Source organism: Heterodontus francisci, unplaced genomic scaffold (assembly GCF_036365525.1).
Source record: "Heterodontus francisci isolate sHetFra1 unplaced genomic scaffold, sHetFra1.hap1 HAP1_SCAFFOLD_188, whole genome shotgun sequence".
In the NCBI taxonomy this organism is placed as follows: domain Eukaryota; kingdom Metazoa; phylum Chordata; class Chondrichthyes; order Heterodontiformes; family Heterodontidae; genus Heterodontus; species Heterodontus francisci.
The window spans coordinates 1926067-1941888 of NW_027140635.1; the positions used below are offsets into that span (position 1 = coordinate 1926067).

Below are 15822 nucleotides of genomic sequence, written 5' to 3' on the forward strand. Positions count from 1 at the left end.
GGCTACAAAACATATCGTCAGGGTTAAAGGCAGTTATCCAGAATGGCAAAGGTCGGAAGTGCTGTTCCACAGGGATTGGTTCTGGTGTCACTGCTGATCAACATTTACATCAATGATTTGGATTTAGGAATTGAAAGTGTGATTTCAAAATGTACAGGTGATGCGGAGCATAGTTAATACTAATGAAGAGTGTGGCAGAATACAAAAAAACAGAATGGGCGTGCAATTGGAAAATTAACTTTAATACAGAGAAGTTGAAGTTAGTGGAAGTTGCTAGGAAGAATAAAAAGGCAATTAAGAGCGCAAATGATGTATTGGAGCAAAGAGATTATTGGCTATAGAGAAACTAATCACATATAAAGTGTCAGAGACCAAAGCTAAGGAACATAAATGTAAGATTGTCATTCATAAATCCAATAGGAAATTCAGAAAAATCTTCTGTTTTTACCCAGGCAGTCTTTGGACCAGAAGCAATAGTTGAGACGAATATCACAGCTGCCTTTAAGGTGAAGCTCGATCAGTACATGAGGGAGGAAGAAATAGGAGCATGCACAGATCGTGGTAGATGCAGTAATGTGGGGTGATACTCGTGTGCAGCATAAACCCCACATAGAGCTTTGAGCTGAATGGCCAAATTATTGCTGTAAATTGTATGCAATTCTATGTAATATCTTCCGTGTGAAGTCAGATGTACAACACTGCAGAAAATGAGTACATTGTGAGTATCCTTACCTGAACACATGATCTTCACATCCTCTTTATGAGAACAGTCGTGATTACCCCACGATGCTGAGTGACATTCCCAGAGAAATGATTCGTAACCGGAACAATTCAGCTCATCCAACCAAACTGGCCCTGAACCTGGTCCACAAGAAGCAGGAAGTGCCAGGTCCACTGCATTCCCACAACCCAGCTGCTTACAAACTACGTCAGCGTCCGCCAGATCCCAGGAATCATCACAAACAGAGCCCCATGTCCCATTGTAATAAATTTCCACTCGGCCAGCACACAGGCTTCCACCGTCAGACAACCTTAACTGGATGTGGGCTGATGGACGACAATACAGGAGGATTATATTTTCAATACACATTCATCACATCACTATCCAAGTCATTGTTTATTCTCCAGCTAAATTAAAATCATATTTTCTTAATCTGCTAGGTATAAGAAAGTATCCAATCTGTTCTACACGTACCTATTGCAAAGAATGTACAACTTTGAAATGTTTCAGATATTTCTGACTCCGACGAACTATGTCCTCCACACCCACCATTTTGTGCTGAATGCTGTGCACGTTGTTATACCGCCAAATGAATTAGTTCTTATTAAACGTTCCACTCACGCTATACAGGCATTTTAGAATCATTTCCAGAAGGGGATTTGTTCCTTGTCGTTTGACTTACCCATATTCTTTACTTTTGTTTGATATTTACTTTCATCTCCCATTTAATTTATCTTCAGGCTTACGTTAATTTCACCAGACCCCTCCACATTTTACTAATTCGCAGACTTATCCACAAGCCTACTTATCACTTCCTGTGCAGACTGCACAATGCAAAGTACACACTTACAAACCCACAACATCTGTCTTCCAGTATGCAGCATGCAGGTGCTGGCAGACTTTTGGCGGTAGTTCTGATGTAAGTTCCAGTGTGCAGAGTATTAGTGTACTTACATCATTATATCACAGAATCAAATAATAGTTACAGCACGGCCATTTGATTGCACTAGCTCTTCAAGAGAGCGATTTCCTTCGGGACATCATACTCTCTCTCCCGTTCCTTCTCCCTGAAGTTGCAATGCCATATGGCATCCGTCAGAAAGACTTCCACCTCCGTATCATTGTTCGATTTCGCCATTAGTTCAGCCCATTTACTTTTGAAAGGCTCATCTGTGCCATTGTTCCCTCCAGAATGGATTGTTCCAATGCTCTGCTGGCTGGCCTGACATCCTACACCCTCCAGAAACTTCAATTCACCTAAATCTCTTTGCCAGAACAGCAGAAGGTCCCACTCACCAGCAAATCGGTGGTCGTTGTTTAAGAAAGCAGAGAGAACAGGGGGAACTACAGACCTGTTTGCCTGACGTCGGCCGGAGGGAAAATACTAGAATCTATTGCAAAGGATGTGATTACTGGGCACTTCGAAAATAATATTCTGATTGGGCAGAGTCAACAAGGATTTGTGACGGGCAAAACATGTTTGACAAACTTGTTAGAGTGTTTTGAGGATGCTGCTGGCAGAGTGGATGAGGGAGAACCAATGAATTTGAACTGTCAGAAGGCTTTTGGTAAAGTCCCGCATAGGACGTTACCAAGCAAAAGAAAAGCACATGGGATTGGGTGTAATGTACGAGCATTGATTGAGAATTGAGTAACAGGCAGTAAACAGAGCGCACGAATAAATGGGTCATTCTCAGATCGGCAGTCGGTAACCAGTGGGTTACTACAAGGATCAGTGCTTGAGCCCCAGCTGTTCACAGTCTATATCAATGATTTGGACTTGGGGACAAATTGTAATATTTCGAAATTTGCAGATGACACAAAACTTGGTGTGAATGTGAGTTGTGAGGAGGATGAAAAGAGGCTTCAAGGGGATTTGGACATGCTTAGTCAATGGGCAAGGACATGGCAGATGGAATATAATGTGGATAAGTGTGAGGTTATCCACTTTGAAAGGAGGAACGGAGGGGCAGAGTATTTCTTAAATGGTAAGAGATTGGAAAGTGTTGATGTACAAAGGGACCTGTGTATCCTTGTTCATAAGTCACTGAGAGCTAACATCCTGGTACAATAAGCATTCAGCAAGGCAAACAGACTGTTAGACTTTATTGCAAGTGAATTTGAATACAGGAGCAAACAAGTCTTGCTTCAATTATGCAGAGCATTAGTGGGGCATCACCTAGGATATTGTGTGCAGTTCTGGTCCCCTTGTCTGAGGAAGGATATACTTGCCATAGAGGGAGTGTAGCGAAGGCTCACCAGACTGATTCCTGGGATGGTGGGACAGTCCAATGAGGAAAAATTGAGGAGACTGGGCCTTTACTCGCTGGAGTTTAGAAGAATGAGAGGCGATCTCACAGAAACTTACAAAATTCTTAAAGGGATAGACACGGTTGATGCAGAAAGGATGCGGGGTCTAGAACCAGGGGACACAATCTCAGAACAAAGAGCAGCTCTTTTAGTACTGAGATGAGGAGGAACTTCTTCTCTCAGAGGGTATTGAATCTTTGGAATTTTCTATTGAGAGGGAGTTGGAAGCTCAGTCACTGATAAGCTCAAACCAGAGATCAATAGATTTCTAGTTGCTAATGACATCAAAAGATATGGGGATAGTGTGGGAATATGGCTTTGAGGTAGACGATCAGCCATGAAATAGAATGGTGGAGGAGGCTCAAAGGGCTAAATAGCGTATTCCTGATCCTATGTTCCTGATCTACTTGGTTTCCCCTCCACAATATCATCATCATGTTTAAATACCTCTAGGATCTCTCACCCCTCATCCTATCACCATAACCGCCTCCCGCTCTAAACATTCCATGGCCTCTACTTTACTCCATTCTGGCTGTTTGTACATCATTCACTATCCCCACCCACAATTGGCATCCGTTTCTTTAGTTGTTTTGGACCTGAGATCGGAAATCCATCCCTAAACATCTCTGTTTTTCCACTTAGAAGTCGCCCTCCTGAAATCTACGCCTGTGACCCAGTTTCAGTCACTCGTTTTACTGTCTTCTTGTTTGGTTCTATGTACATTTTCCATCTGTTGCATTCCTGTAAAGTGCCTTTACATTTTGATGTTTGTTATAGGCGCTATAAAAATGAAAATCCTCATTGCTGTTCAGTTCTGGCTGTGTCATTTTTCTCTGCACTCATCCTCTCAGTATAATGATTTGTTTAAGAGATGCCTTGGAGAGTGACCTATATTATCACTTTGTCAGCAGAATACAAATTCCACTTGATTGGCTCTGTAAAAGTAGTGAGCTATTAGTTCACCTGAGCACAGGACCCCGACATCCATACTATCAGTCAGAGACGAATTCAATGTGAATAAGCTGCAGTTCTGGAGCTGCGATTCGTTTCCTTCACATTCGACATCATTCACCCAAACGGGCCCTTCACTCTTTCCGTACTTTGAATAGTTATAAACAGCTGTCGCTTCACCACAGCCCAGCTGTGTACAGACCACGTTAGCATCATTCAGGTTCCAGAGTCTGTCCTGCAGTCTCCCCCAGCTGCCCTTGTAGTAAATCTCCACTCGCCCATCACAGCGGCTTCCCCCGTTAGTCAGTCTTAGTGACCAATGTTCATCTGCAACATGAAATACATTGAGGACGGGTTAAACTGAAGCCAAACTATCCCATCATATACTGCCTCACACTCGGTTAGTTATTAGTAATTTTAATAATTAAAGTTTCTGTTATGTAGACAGTTGCTCTTTACCATTACCTTTTCTAAGTGAATCGATTTTAGAGAGATACTGAGCAACTTCTGCAGGCTATTCTGGGGAAACAACTTAAAGTGAACTGCGGGCGAATGGCCCAGACTGCTCTGAATGTGCTGTGATGGAAGACAGGAGCAGGGCTTTCAAATGGATTCTTATTGTTCACAGATCATCTTATCCAATCCGGGGAGAAACAGACAGGTTTGAATTGACAGAACATTTCCCATGACGTCCCAGTGCAGTTCACAGTAATGAAGTACTTTTGATTTGTAGACACTGCGATATGCCAAGCAGTTGATGGGCATCTTATTGAATGACAGAACAGGTTCGAGCGGCCGAATGGCCTACTGCTGCTGCTATTTCCTATGTTCTCATGTTCATTGTGGCAGGGAGAAAATACCAGAGCTCCCTTCTGTGCAGCCCTGGAGGAGCACTATACAGACAGCAGCCGTTCAAGAAGACAGCTGACCAGCACCTTTTCAAGGGTAATTATGGAAAGGGAATATAGTTAGTCCTGCCAACATCACCCATATCCCGTGAATGAACAAATAAAAAAAGAAATAGAGGTGCAGCATTCCCATTGTATATCATGGTCCCCATTTTACTGTTTGAGCGTTTCTGCCAACTGCTCGTATAGCGAACTCTGAATAAGGCTCTGAATTCAGAGAATAGAGATACAAGAGACATTCATTTGTTAAACAAGTGGTGCATTGATACTTCTTACTTTAGTGCTAATTGACATGAAAATAAATCGGCTGACAAAACAACTCAGTCCAGTTTCGTTTCAGTTCAATAGTCTGAGATGACTCACCTGAACAGATAACACTGGCGTCATTTTCATGTGAGCAGCTGAACTGACCCCAGGACGAAACAGGACAATCCCAGAAGTGGGTCTCATTCCCCCGGCACCTGTAGTTCTCCTTCCACACTGGACCGGCTCCTTTCCCAAAGTGAGCTCTTCCGGGGGTTGCGGTTGCTGTGCCGCACTGAAGGTGCTGACAGACCACGTTGGCGTCTTCTAAACCAAAATAATCAGCACACAGCGTCCCCCACTGCTCTCTGTATAGCACTTCCACCCGGCCGGAGCATCGGGCAACTTCAGATACCAGTCTGAGTGCTTTGTGATCTAATTAATAATAATTATAATAATAACAATAATTGTATTAACAAATAACAATAATGCCGCAATTAGCCTAGTTACACTGAAAATAATTTTAGGTGGATTCACATTTTATCTGGTTACAGCTGAATTGGAGCAATAGCTATTACTACCAGTACTGTGATTATTACTACTTCTGCAGCTACTACTCGCTAAATCACAACTTCTACTATTACCTGTATCACTGCTAATATGTTTTATTATTTTACTGCTGCTACTATTGCGATCACACGCCTTCTATTACTGCTGTTAATACTATTGCTGCTTCTACTCCTGTTAGCTCCAGAATTACTGGTACTGCTATTACTGCAACTATTGCTGTTACTATTACTGTTACTATTACAGTTACCATTACTCCTATCACTAGTACCTGGAACAAAGTTACAGAAAACAACAATTGTGCCTTGAAGCTGTCCCTCCAAACAATTAGGTCATGACTGAACAGTATCTCAGCTCCATTTCCCTGCCTTTACTCGATATCTGTTGATACCTTTTCCTAATAAGAACCAAATAATCTCAGCCTCAAAATTTACAGCTGCCTTTTGGGGAAGGAAATGCATGACCTCCGCTATTTCTTTTTTTAAGGTAAATGTGCTTCCTAATTTCACTTCTGAATGGCCTGGCTCCGATTGAAGATTGTTCTCCATGTTCTGGATTCTGAAACCACAGGAAATACTTTCTTGGTATCTACTCATCGAATTATATTATCGCTTTATCTTTCTAATTGCAAAACCATCAACTTTCGAAATTCAGGGGTAAACAATCTCCATGTTTCAAACTTGCCCTCACAATTCAACCCTTTTATCCCTGAACACCCAAACCCATTTGCTCCTCTATAGTTACTGGACTCACAGCATTAGGAAAATATTTCAGTGATTTTTTTTTTATCCATAATGTATGCCTTCACACTTCTCGCATTGACCTCGGCCTGCCGCAGACTCGACCACTCATTTGATCTGTCTGTGCCCCATTGTAACTTCATAATTGCATCTACACAACATATTGTGCTTCCAAACTTATTTATATGGGTGAACCTGGTCACCTGACTCTGTATCCATTCAATCTTCAGTTAATATGATGAAAAGCTGAGCCCGCATACAGATCTCTGAAGAACATTACTTGTCTCACCCTTCCAATCAGTTATTCACTTTATCCGTAATCCCTGTGTTTTACCTTTTAACAAATTACCAACCCATGTAACAAGGTCACCTTTAATCCCGTGCACTATATATATTTCTGCCAATGATCCTTTCGGTGGAACCTTATCAATTGCCTCTTGGAAGTCCATATGGACATCAGAAGACACTCACTTATCCTCCTTGTTAGGAAATTCCTTAAAAATTCAATGGCACATTTTATGCTTTAATAGAATCAGAGAATTATACATCACAGGAGGAGGCCATTCGGCCTATTATGTCTCTGCTGGCTCTTTGAAAGAGAAATGCAAATAGTCCCACTTCCTTGCTCTTCATAGCGCTGAAATGATTCAAATTCAACTATTTATTCAATTTCCTTTTGAATGTGATAGTTATTTTTGAATTTGTTTCCACAACCATTTCCAGCAGTGTAATCCAGATCAGAACAGCTAGCTGCAAACTTTTATTCCCTGATGTCCCTTCAGGATCTGTAGTGAATCACCTTAAATCTGTGTTTGCTCATTACTGATCCTTTGTTCACTGGAACAATACAATGTTCGTTACTCTAACAAACTCTTTATGATGCTGAACAACGATACCAAATCTTCCCTTAACATTTTCTGCTCTAAGGGGAAGAGGTCCAGATTCTCTTGTCTCCCCACAGAACTGCAATCCCCGCCTAAACATAATACTCTGGAAAATCGCCTCTGCACGCTCCTCGGACTTGATGTAATTCCTAAAATGTTCTCTCTAAAATTTGAGACAATGCTCCTGCTGGACTTATCATTCTTTTATAAGTGTTCACCATGACTTCACTTTTTTGACTCTATTAATAATGTCCAGGAACTCCTATGCCTTTTAACAACATTCCCGTTTTTTCCACAGTCAAAGAGAAATGCACGTACACCCTCTGCTCTCGATGTTTCTGCAATACCTGCAAATTTTTATAATTTCATTTACATTAACTCTCCTCATTCTGCCCACGAAAATCAAGTGAATTAAAAGCAATTTACATTTAACTGATCAATACAGACTTTAATTTAATAACACATATTCTTCCAAATGACAATGATTTTTCAGCCGGATTAGTCTCTGCAATTTTCTCCTTTCGTGTCGTTAGACTCAGTGACCTGTAGTTGCAGGGTGCACCCCTCATCTCATACTTCTGTTGGCTCCCTTGTCTACTGTTTACATGTTTATAAAAATACATGTGGGTTCATTTTTATGTTGTACACTAATCTATTCTTCCAAACTCTGTATGAACCTTTTACTTCCCTATTCAGTTCGCCCTGTAGTTTTTGTATTCCGATTGAATTGCCACTGAACTCCGAACGTGACCTTTATGATACGCTTCCTGTTTCTGCTTCATTTTAAACTCCATCTCTTTAGTCATCCGGGAATCTCTGGTTTCGGACTGCCTTCCTTTGCCCCGAGTGGGAATGTGTCAAGTCTGAATCCAAACTATTTCCTATTTGAATTCACATTTACTGTCTTACCTGCCTATTACGAATGTAATGTTTGACCTGTCAATTTCCGATTCCAATCGATCTCAGCCAATTCACTGTGCCTCACAGATATCTGGCAATTCCCAGGTGTTTAGTGAACCAAAACCGTCACAAGGACAGGCAGCAGTCCCAATATCCTCTTTATCCCCTCTGAATAAATGCCATCTAGTCCTCGTGCACTTGTTAGTTTTGAGCCGAACATTCAGCACGTTCACCACGAAAGTGAAGAAATGTAACATGATACGCTGTTTTAACAAACTTCCCATTTATTAAACTGGGAATGTTTCTAACCTGTCACTGTCTATCAGAGATGGAAGCACAAAATTTGTAGGTAACGACTTGTTTCCATTACTATCAAGTTTGTACCTGAACAGATTACGCCAACGTCCCTCTGGTGTCCGCAGCCAGGAGGACCAATAACAGGCCCTGACCCTTCGCCAAAGTGAGCATCAAGCGGTGCTGCTATTCCAGAGCCACAACCGAGCTCTTTGCAGACAACTTCCGCGTTCGGTAACGACCAGGACCCATTACCACAAACTGTGCCCCAGGTTCCATTCCAGTAAATCTCCAGTCTGCCCGCACAGGGACTGTTTCCATTTATCAGTCTCGGCTTGACATTTCCTGGGAATTATATGTTAACAGTGAGCATTTTAAGGCGATTGATATTAAAAGTTGGTTGGAGTTTCCGTCATCTTATCAATATACGATTTCTCTGTTTATTTCTCGTCAGCTGAAAGAGCCCTAAACATTGTGACCATATTGTATCCACATGTCGCATGTGAGGGAAAGTACTTACGTCATCAATTTCTATCGCGTGGCAATGTAAATTGTAAATTATTTTTAAAGATAATTTCGCCCATTTTCTGGTTTTCATTTGAAAATTGTGTTCAGGTACTACAACATAATGGTCACCTAGAATGTCAAAGATTGATGAATTTAAATCGAAATGACGCAAGCGAGAGGACACGTCTATTTATTGTGGACAGGTTATCTGTTTAACTCACGCACACAGACCAATCTCCAGCATACCAAATAATGAGAAGTCTTGGACTGAATCGTGAGTTACGAAGTAATCAGATTCTGAAAATTCAATGGCGATATGGATAAAGACCTGAAGAAATTCGGATGGAGACAATGAGTTATCCAGGAACAGCATGTTCCCAGACCGTTTCTGGTCCTGTACATCTGGGTACTTACTTGGAAGGAGAATTGTTCTAAAATAGTCACCAGGGATATTAATGTCAATTCACATTACTAAATACGGGCATATTTCACGGATAGCCATTTTGCCTGGGGCAATATCCCACAACCAGCAAGCATTTAAAAAAGCAATTAATAGGCATTGATAGTGACTGGGCGAGAACTATGGGTCAGAATTGCGGGAGAATTAATTCTCCGCTCCTTCTCGAGCAGTTCCATAGGATTCTCCTTATTTATTAGAACTATTTGCAGTTCTTCAAGCCTGAGATTCTGTCACGGTTGTTTCAACAGTGATCAAAAGAATGGGACATACAGTAGCGATGGGATCTTACTGTGCAGTTTCCTCCCGTGATACACAGTACCCGCTGATCCATTACTCCAGCTCCCCGATGCTGAAAAACCTCCGCTACTCCCCGATGCTAAAAAACCTCCGCTGCTCCTCAGTCTCTGCTTCACAACATGTTTACGATATCCAATCTGGAGCCAAGCGAGCAGCGCAGGCGCACAGCCGGGCTGACAGCGCATGCCCGAAAGCGGCTGCTGGGTTGATGAATGGAGAATTGGATTGAGATTGTGACATTTCCAGCGGTTCCGCTCATTCACTGGGTAAATCTCAATGGAAACTGCTCTGTCTGTATTGTAAATGTACTAAGTATTTAGTGCTCCCGTTGGAGAATTTTGATTAAACATAATACTAATGGTATAATTTTAACAAATAGTGATTCCAATATTTTAAATAATATTAATTCTAACCGGAGAATACTGGAATGATTATCATTTGACTTTCTGGGAACGGATCATCCCGGATTATTTTACTTCTGCTTTTTCCCGGAATCCATCAGCCGCGGCGGGAGATGAGAGACTGAGAAAGATTTTTACCTGAGCAGATGACGCCGGCATCATAGGAGTGTGAAGTGGGATAGTGACCCCAGTGAAATGTCTTACAGTCTCGCAGAGCGGCCTCGGTCCCGCGGCACTCTACATTCGCCGTCACAACGGGTCCGGAGCCTTTCCCAAAGTGAGCTCCGCCCGGTGCAGAGACCGCGATCCCGCAGCCCAGCTCCCGACACACAACAGCGGCGTCTGGCAGGCCCCAGAGACTATGTTCCACAGTTCCCCACTGTCCTCTGTAATGAATCTCCACTCTGCCAGCACACCGACTGCCCCCATTCACCAGTCTCAGCTTCACTGTCTCTGTAAAATATTAGAAAAATCATCAAGCCGTTACAGTCTTTTAAACCCACAGGTTCCCAGCACATGGACCCTCCCGATTCAACAGGCCAGTGGGGAATCAGTGTCAGACTGTGTCCAGAATCCGAATAAAATATGGAGTAAATACTACACATGGCAAAAAGGAGAGGGAAATTGTAATAAACGGTGTAAACGAGCAGGGAACCGGGAGACAGACGCCAATTCCCACCAACACAGCGGCTCCGATGGGTTCCGGTTAGCGATAGGCTCAGAATATATTTAACTTCTTGAAAGTGGGCAGATGGGCGTGGCTGCATTGCTCACATGTTTATCGTGCGCTGTACTGATTGGCCGAACACAGTGAGATCCCAGCACCAGGAAAGATCAGAAAAATTGCAAACTCACCCACCACAGCCAATAAACAACCGGCTGGATGGTCATGTGACGTCGATGTCAGCGCCGATTAGTGAAGTGCGCCTTTGGGAGCAGCAAGAGCGTGAGTAGTGCTGATCATTCACTCTGCTCTTCAGAGACCCTCAGTTATTATCCCTCCGCATGAAGTCGGCAGCCATTTCTCAGCTAGAATTAAAGATCTTTAGGAACACTGTGAGGGACACACACCCTTTCTGACTAGCAACCTGGCAGCGTGTTAATCCGTGATCAAAAACACGCTGAGGTTGTCGCCCAAGCTTAATATTTAATGAGATTAATTAGAGCAGAGCAACAGCAGACAGTGTGAAAATAAAGGGCGATTACCTGATGGGTCAGGCTGACTGTCCCCAGGTCTGCCTGAAATGAGAAGTTGACAATTAGAATTAACTGGGGCACGAAATGAATGAAACTGTCAGAAAGAAAAGACACAAATGCAACTAACTGCACGTACACCCTCAGCTCTCGATGTTCCTGCAACACCTGTACATTTTTATCATTTACATTGACTCTCCTCATTCTGCCCACTAAAATGAATCACTTCACTCTATTCTGCGGAAACATTGATCTGTGAGGTATCTGCCAATGTTAATTTAGAGCGGAGGGGATGGAAGCTAGGGCAGTTGCATGCTCCTCTTGCAGGATCTGGGAGGTAAGGGTCACCACTTGTGTCCCTGCTGACTTCACCTGTGAGCAGTGCACCCAACTCCAGTTCCTCACAGACCGCTTGAGGGAACTGGAGCTGGAGCTGGATGAACTTAGGATCATACAGGAGGCTGAGGGAGTGATAGAGAGCAGTTATAGGGTAGTAGTGACACCTAAGTTACAGGATAAACGTCGCTGGGTGACCGTCAGGGGAGGGAAAGTGAATAGGCGCACATTACAGGGATCCCCTGTGGCCGTTACCCTCAATAATAAGTATATCGTTTTGGATAGAGTTGGGGGGACGACCTACCAGGGGAATGACACAGCTGCCAGGTCTCTGGCACTGAGCCTGGCTCTGTGGCTCAGAAGGGAAGGGGGGAGAATAGGAGAGTGATAGCGATAGGAGATTCAATGGTTAGAGGAACAGACAGGAGATTCTGTGGTCGCGAACGAGACACCCGGATGGTATGTTGCCTCCGGGTGCCAGGGTCAGGGATGTCTCGGGTCCAGTCTACGGGATTCTTAAGGGGGAGGTGGAGCAGCCAGACGTCTTGGTACACATCGGTACCAATGACATAGCTAGGAAAAGGGATGAGGACTTGAAAAGTGAATATAGGGATTTCGGTTGGAAGCTAAAAGGCAGGACGAGCAGAGTAATAATCTCAGGTTTGATACCGGTGCCACGTGCGAGTGAGGCTAGAAACAGGGAGTGAGTGCAGCTGGTGTAGGAGGGAGGGCTTCAGATATGTGGATCATTGGGATACATTCTGGGGAAGGTGGGACCTGAACAAGAAGGACGGGTTGCATCTGAACTGGAGGGGCACCAATAACCTGGGCGGGAGGTTTGCCAGAGCTCTTCGGGAGGGTTTAAACAAGTTTGGCAGGGGGGAGGGAACCGGAGTGACGGATCAGTGGATGGGATAGCTGTTGAACAGGCAGATCCAGAGTGCAGAGAGTCTGTGAGGAAGGTTAGACAGTTGACAGGGCAAAGTTGCAGCCCGTATGATGGGTTGAACTGTGTCTATTTTAACGCAAGAAGTTTCAGGAATAAGGGTGATGAACTTAGAGCATGGATCAGTACTTGGAGCTACGATGTTGTGGCCATTACGGAGACTTGGATATCACAGGGGCAGGAATGGATGTTGGATGTTCCGGGGTTTAGATGTTTCAAAAGGAATAGCGAGGGAGGTAAAAGAGGTGGGTGAGTGGTATTGCTAATCAGGGATAGTATCACAGCTGCAGAAAGGGAGGTCGTCGAGGAGTGTTTGTCTACTGAGTCAATAAGGGTGGAAGTCAGAAACAGGAAAGGAGCAGTCACATTATTGGGAGTTTTCTATAGACCCCCCCAATAGCAACAGAGACATGGAGGAACAGATTGGGAGGCAGATGTTGGAAAGGTGCAGAAGTAACAGGGTTGTTGTCATGGGTGACTTCAACTTCCCTAATATTGATTGGAACCTCCTGAGTGCAAATAGTTTGGATGGAGCAGATTTTGTCAGGTGTGTCCAGGAAGGTTTCCTGACTCAATATGTAGATAGACCGGCTAGAGGGGAGGCTATGTTGGATTTGGTGCTTGGCAACGAACCAGGCCAGGTGGCAGATCACTCGGTGGGAGAGCAATTCGGTGATAGTGACCACAACTCCCTGACCTTCACAATAGTCATGGAGAGGGATAGGAGCAGACGGGATGGGAAAATATTTCATTGGGGGAGGGGGAAATTACAATGCTATTAGGCAGGAACTGGGGAGCCTAAATTGGGAACAGATGTTCTCAGGGAAATGTACGAAAGAAATGTGGAGGTTGTTTAGGGAGCACTTGCTGCGACTGCTGGATATGTTTGTCCCGATGTGGAAGGAAAGGGATGGTAGGGTGAAGGAACCTTGGATGACAAGAGATGTGCAACAGCGAGTCAAGAGGAAGACGGAAGCTTACTTAAGGTGGAGAAAGCAAGGATCAGAAAGGGCTCTAGAGGGTTACATGGTAGCCAGGAAGGAACTGAAGAATGGACTTCGGAGAGCTAGAAGGGGACATGACAAAGTCTTGGCGGGTAGCATTAAGGAAAATCCCAAGGCGTTCTACACTTATGTGAGGAACAAGAGGATGGCCAGAGTGAGGGTAGGGCCGATCAGGGATAGTGGAGGGAACTTGTGCCTGGAGTCGGAGGAGGTAGGGGAGGTCCTAAATGAATACTTTGCTTCAGTATTCACTAATGAGAGGGACCTTGTCGTTTGTGAGGACAGCGTGTGACAGGCTGATATGCTCGAACAAGTTGATGTTAAGAAGGAGGATGTGCTGCAAATTTAGAAAGACATGAGGATAGATAAGTCCACGGGGCCAGACAGGATATACCCAAGGATATTCCGGGAAGCAAGGGAGGCGATTGCCGCGCCTTTGGCGATGATCTTTGCGACCTCACTGTCCACTGCAGTAGTACCAGATGATTGGAGGGTGGCAAATGTTATTCCCTTGTTCAAGAAAGGGTATCCGGATAATCCTGGGAATTATAGACCACTCAGTCTTACGTCAGTGGTGGGCAAATTATTGGTGAGGATTCTGAGAGACAGGATTTATGATTATTTCGAAAAGCATTGTTTGAGTCGAGATAGTTAGCATGGCTTTGTGAGGGGCAGGTCATGCCTCACAAGCCTTATTGAATTCTTTGAGGATGTGACAAAACACATTGATGAAGGAAGAGCAGTGGATGTGGTGTATATGGATTTTAGCAAGGCGTTTGATAAGGTTCCCCATGGTAGGCTCATTCAGAAAGTAAAGAGGCATGGGATACAGGGAGATTTGGCTGTCTGGATACAAAATTGGCTGGCCCATAGAAGACAGAGGGTGGTAGTGGATGGAAAGAATTCAGCCTGGAGCTCGGTGACCAGTGGTGTTCCGCAGGGATCTGTTCTGGGACTTCTGCTCTTTGTGATTTTTATAAATGACTTGGATGAGGAAGTGGATGGCTGAGTTAGTAAGTTTGCCGATATCACAAAGGTTGCTGGAGTGGTGGAGAGTGTGGAGGACTGTTGTATGTTTATATGGGATATTGACAGGATGCAGAGCTGGGCTGAGAAGTGACAGATGGAGTTCAACCTGGAAAGGTGTGAAGTGATTCATTTTAGAAGGTCGAATTTGAATGCAGAATACAGGCTTAAAGACAGGATTCTTGGCAGTGTGGAGGAACAGAGGGATCTTGTTGTCCACGTCCATAGATCCATCAAAGTTGATAGCGTTGTTAAGAAGGCTTATGGGGTGTTGGCTTTCATTAATAGGGGGATTGAGTTTAAGAGCCACGAGGTTATGCTGCAGCTCTATAAAGCCCTGGTTAGACCACACTTGGAATATTGTGTTCAGTTCTGGTTGCCTCATTATAGGAAGGATGTGGAAGCTTTCGAGAGGGTGCAGAGGAGATTTACCAGGATGCTGCCTGGATTGGAGGCCATGTCTTATGAAGAAAGGTTGAGGGAGCTAGGGCTTTTCTCATTGGAGTGAAGAAGCATGAGAGGTGACTTGATAGAGGTGTACAGGATGCTGAGAGGCATAGATAGAGTGGATAGCCAGAGACCTTCTCCCAGGGCGAAAAGGGCTATCACCGGGGGGCATAATTTTACGGTGATTGGAGGAAGGTTTAGGGGAGATATCAGAGGTAGGTTCTTTACACAGAGAGTGGTGTGTGCGTGGAATGCACTGCCATCGGTGGTAGTAGACGCAAATACAGGAGGGACATTTAAGCGACTCTTGGATAGATACATGGATGATAGTAGAATGAAGGGTATGTAGGCAGTTTGATCTTAGAGTAGGTTAAAGTGTCGGCACAACATCTTGGGCAGAAGGGCCTGTACTGTGCTGTACTGTTCAATGTTCTATGTTACCTGTCTGTCCATGTCTTGAAATGTATTCCTATTCTTGTCACTATTTACTGCATTTCCCACTTCCGTGTCATCTTCAGACGTTGAAATGAAGCATTGTATAACAGTATCAGGTTATTAATATATATTAAAAGGAGCAGTCGTTCCAATTTCGACCCAATGTGACACCGCGACACACTTCCCTCCAGTTTCCAAAAACGTCGTTCACAACTAAATGATCTTTTCATTCCCTTGGACAATTTCGTACC

At 44.0% G+C, this 15822-nt stretch overlaps 1 protein-coding gene across 2 annotated transcripts in view; it reads right to left on the minus strand.

Annotated features, from left to right (window-relative positions):
* The window catches only part of LOC137360357 (deleted in malignant brain tumors 1 protein-like), a 43866-nt gene that overhangs the window by 13479 nt on the left and 14565 nt on the right, over positions 1-15822 (minus strand). For both annotated transcript variants that reach the window (XM_068025812.1, XM_068025811.1), the window contains exons 4-9: positions 11390-11422; positions 10322-10636; positions 8609-8863; positions 5254-5568; positions 3995-4309; positions 733-1047 (exon numbers count right to left, since the gene is read on the minus strand). In XM_068025812.1, the coding sequence (XP_067881913.1) occupies positions 733-1047; positions 3995-4309; positions 5254-5568; positions 8609-8863; positions 10322-10636; positions 11390-11422 (1548 nt within the window). The remainder of the gene's footprint in view (positions 1-732; positions 1048-3994; positions 4310-5253; positions 5569-8608; positions 8864-10321; positions 10637-11389; positions 11423-15822) is intronic.